Source organism: Malus domestica, chromosome 15, assembly GCF_042453785.1.
Source record: "Malus domestica chromosome 15, GDT2T_hap1".
Lineage (NCBI taxonomy): Eukaryota > Viridiplantae > Streptophyta > Magnoliopsida > Rosales > Rosaceae > Malus > Malus domestica.
Genome location: NC_091675.1, coordinates 26658558 through 26663156, shown reverse-complemented (window position 1 = coordinate 26663156; position 4599 = coordinate 26658558). Strand labels below are relative to the sequence as shown.

The window sequence follows — 4599 nt, the reverse complement described above, 5'->3', positions numbered from 1 at the left end:
TAAAGTAATGTTTGGATGAGGGCCACGAGAGCGGTATCAAATTGAGGCAAAATACTTTGAATACTAGATATGACCTTAAAATAATAAGAGTCAAGGTTGGCCAATGAAACGATGAGGGATATGCTTCATCATCGAGAGGGAAACATCCTGATCACCAGTTAATGCCTCTAAATGACTGCTTAGTGATAAAGGAAGTAGAGGTGCAGAGACAATTAGGAGGTTTGCCTAGAGATAAGAGTTTGAACCTGAGTGCAGTGAGTTGAAGAGAAATATTCCATCCACCAAAACAAATGGTTAATTTGAACAAATATTAGAGAAACTTGCTAATAAAATTGATCTTTTCTATTAGAAAACCACACACATGACTTGCCTATCAATTCTTAATTTCCTTAAAAAATGGGTAATGCTAGGGAGACTAAATTTGTAGACAAAACTTTGTAAACTAAATGACATAAAAGTTGATGATTGAGTTATACTTAAGCGTTAGTAAACATGCTCATTCTTAATGATGACAAATTATTTAGTTTACGAATGATTATGCAAAATTTGTGTAGTTAAAATGATTCAAAGTCCTCAAGTTTAACTCAGCCAACTCATTATTAGTTCCCTCATTATTGTTTGTAAAAAGAAACAAAAAAAACAAAAGAACTCCACTACACGTACCTCATTATTGTTTGTATATATTAGAATTGTTAGAAATAACGAAGACCATCTTCAAAGAAAATGTCAAATATGCTAATTAAGACTAAAAGATGTTCAAGTGTTCTTTAATGGATATGCCAAATATGATGTGGCAGTTGAGTCATTTGACTCATTACTTTATAATTGTCTTTTTTGATAGCAAACAAAGAATGAGCCAAGCATTTTTAATTTAATTTTTTAATTTATGGGTCTTATTAACAACCAATAAAATAAAAACTGAAATTAATTTTGGTTATTTTTAATAGGTTATGTAACTCTGAGCCTAATAAAACAATAAAATACATATTTGACACATCTATTGGATAAGAAAATGATTTAACATTTGTATTCAATTTGCTACATCAGCCATCAAATATAATTTTAACATGTTATTTTTGATATTTCATTTGATGATATTCTAAATGATTGCTAAATCGTGACAATTAAGATTACACATCAGCCAAATGTAAGGAACCAAAAACCAAAATCATACATGGATGGTTATCATTTTGTCCCAAAAAAAAAACATGGATGGTTATCAAACAAAACCGCCCATTTAGGTACCGTTTGGTACGCAGACGGGACGGAACATGATGAGACGGAACGAGACGGAACAGATGATGTAAATATTGAAAAAGATAAGGAGAAATTTTGTCATAAAATGTTATAAATTTGTGTTCCACGGATGTGGAACGGGTCGTTCCAGGGAGAAGAAGTGGAACGAAAAATCAGCCAAATTTCGTCCCATGGGACAACCTGTTCCACAGTTTTTAGGCGCACCAAACGTGAGACGGAACGACTCGTCCCGTTCCGTTCCGTCCCACGTACCAAACGGTACCTTAAGTTATAGCCGAAGTCTAAAATGATATTACCACGTCATTAAAATAAGTAAGAAGTCAAGAATATTGTCGGTGAACGAAACCCGCGTCTCAGAACAACATTGGCCTATGCGGAACGTCTCACATGCGTCTAATGAAGCTGATGGATCCCAGCCAGACTGTGTCCACTCCAAACACCCACTCTACAGCGCCACGTCCGCATACATGCTCTCTGTTATGGGCCCCGCAAAAGGCCGAACCTTCTCTTCGTCTTTCTGCATCCATCCAACGGCTAATCCGGCCCCATCTTCAAACCGGTCCACCTCGATGTACGCTCCAGATTAAACACCCTTTTCTTCCCGTTGAGATCGGGCCTATATAAACTGTCTTCAAGACTTTGCCACTCTCACTCTATCTCTAAACATTTCTCTCTCTTTAGAACCTGCGACTGCTAAGTCTGAGAGAGATGGAGCGGAACAACATCTTCACCATCGCACTCATCTGCCTTCTCGTCGCCGGCGTCGGAGGACAGGCTCCATCATCCGCGCCCACTAACTCTCCGGCCACTCCAGCCGCCACCCCTCCAGCTACTACACCAGCTGCAGCTCCTAAGCCCAAGTCACCATCTCCGGTTGCCACCCCCAAATCTTCTCCCACTCCGGCGTCGGCTCCACCCAAGCCGGCCGCTGCTCCCACTCCGGTGGCCACTCCACCTACAGCTACCGTTTCACCCCCATTGCCGACTCCTGAGAGCTCCCCACCGGCTAAGGCTCCGGTCAGCTCTCCACCGGCCAAATCTCCTCCGGCAGCCGCCCCTGCTCCCGCAGCTGAGCCACCCACTACTCCTGAGGTCCCCGCTCCGGCTCCCAGCAAGAAGCCGAAGCACGAGTCTCCGGCGGCTGCTCCGACTCCCAGCAAGAGCAAGAGCAAGAAGCCGAAGCACAAGTCTCCGGCGGCTGCTCCGACTCCGGATGTGGCCAGCCCACCGGCGCCAGAGGGACCTGAGGCTTCGTCTCCCGATGCTTCGTCTCCGGATCCTTCTACAGCAGCTGACGAGCAGGTATGCTTTCTGTTTCCAATGTTTTGCATTCTGTTTAGATCTGTTATGCACTGTGGCTGTGGGTGCAATGCGCACCTAGATCTGGAAATTTCAATTCAAAATTTACGTGGGTTCATAACTTCACTGTAGTAGACGCTCTTCCTTGATGTTTTACTCATCATATCTGTTTGTCTGGGCGGTGGATTATCCCGCCAAGCACAGCATACTGCCTTTACAACATTCTCACGCGCCACCATTGGTGGTGGGGTTGGGTTGGGGGAAATATGTGATTAAATTACCTAATTGCCCCTATGTAAATTATTTTTAGCAATGAGTCCTGCTGGGGTTAGGTCCGTAATCGAGGGGTAGTGTCAGAGTGTCGTTATGGAAAACACCCGCTGCACGATAGACGATAGTAGTAAACAATTAATTTAATTAGATAATTAGAATTGTGGAATTGAAAAAGATTATTGATTGTGTTCATAAATTTGAATGTGTGGATTTGTTTTTGGAAATGCAGAGTGGTGCAATGACGATCAGGTCCCTGCACAAGGTGGTCGGATCCATCGCATTGGGATGGGCAGTATTGGCATTATGCTAAAAGAAGAAGAGGAAGAGAGAGACAGAGAGGACGCGGTGTTTGTTGTAATGCTGTCAGCTGTCATTATTTTAATCTTTTGTCGGGCGTACTGTTCTTGGGTTGATTATTTTATCTATTTAGCAGAGACCCGGTGAGGGTTGATATTTAATTTACCATTTAAAACGGGGTGCATGTTATTATTATTTTACTGCCTGCCTGCCTGGCAGATCTGGATCCCTTTGTATTCTTTGACACATGATCTCAATTATTACCTTTGGACTTGTCGGTGTCGGTGGGGTTTCCTTTACGTTCTTCACTTTTCTTTATTTGTTGCAAAGTCTTATCATTTACATTTACCGCTCCATCTCCGGCAGCTTCCTCTTCAAGAAACACATAATCAACAAGTATTCTAAGAGCAACTCCAGTGTAGGAGCCCTCCCCTCAGGCTATTCACTATTTAATCCACCTAGTGAACAGTAACTTTCACTAATGAATAGTGCATTCCCCTTGCCTTTTGCATCTCCATCCTTGCATTGAATAGTCATGGCAATTGGTAATAAAATATTAGTATTTTTTTATTTATAATTAATATTATATTATTTACTTTGTATACATTAATATTATATTATTAATTATATTAATATTATAAGGGAATCCAACACTATCTCCAACAGTTCACCACAACTAAAAAAAACACACGGAAGCTGCGAGACAGAAACCATGAGTGCCCAATTGCGCGAACACGACGACGAGTCGTCGAAGCTGCAAGACGGCGCGGACGATGACGAAGCCGACCGCCTACTGCAGCCGCATTCCCTGTCGCTGTCGTCGTTGACATGGGACGACGAGGAGGAGGTCGCGTTCGAGGCGCGGGAGAAGATCCTGATCTTCGACGATGCCGTCGACGACGAGTCCACGGCTGTCCCACCTTTTTCGTGGAAGAAGCTGTGGCTGTTCACCGGACCGGGTTTCTTGATGAGCATATCGTTCCTGGATCCGGGTAATTTAGAAGGGGATCTCAATCGTTGCAGAGGAGATGATGGCTGACGTCGCCCAAACGTCAGCCTTGCGTCACATGGCCTTCGGGCTCTCGGGCTGGCAATCGCTGCCGGGCCTGTCGCTCGAGCTTGGCCTGTCCCTCGGGCTCCCAAACGCTGGAGTATGTCCACTGGGCAACAACCCACTGTTCAATCCACTGTCCCCCCAGCAAATGCTCCCGCTGGAGCTGCTCTAAGTTAAGTGTGAGGAGACATTTTCAATCTTGTCTCCTCAATACTATGTGGCTGGTTTACACAACTTGGTTTTTATGATTGAAATCATTCATGTTACATATATGGACTGATTTGGTAAAATAATTATCAACTTTCTATCCATTTGCCCCAATTGATTATTGACTCAACCATAGTTTTAATTAATTTTTTGAAAAAATAATCTTTAAAAAATGATTTATAATATGAATTGACCACTGAGTGAAGTTGGGA

The 4599-nt window shown here is 42.9% G+C and overlaps 1 protein-coding gene across 1 annotated transcript; it reads left to right on the top strand.

The window, feature by feature from the left end:
- Positions 1 to 1842: 1842 nt before the first annotated feature.
- On the top strand, positions 1843 to 3397 carry LOC114821574 (lysine-rich arabinogalactan protein 18). Its single transcript, XM_029094285.2, has 2 exons — positions 1843 to 2559; positions 3059 to 3397. Exons 1-2 carry the CDS (start codon positions 1966 to 1968, stop codon positions 3137 to 3139), a joined length of 675 nt encoding a protein of 224 aa, XP_028950118.2. The 5' UTR covers positions 1843 to 1965; the 3' UTR covers positions 3140 to 3397.
- The last annotated feature ends 1202 nt before the right edge of the window (positions 3398 to 4599 follow it).

Excerpts from the sequence above, each read along its gene's own strand:
- LOC114821574 (XM_029094285.2), top strand. The coding sequence starts at position 1,966 with ATGGAGCGGAACAACATCTTCACCATCGCACTCATCTGCCTTCTCGTC. Across the intron at positions 2,560-3,058 it reads CTACAGCAGCTGACGAGCAG|AGTGGTGCAATGACGATCAG; the intron begins GTATGCTTTCTG and ends TTGGAAATGCAG.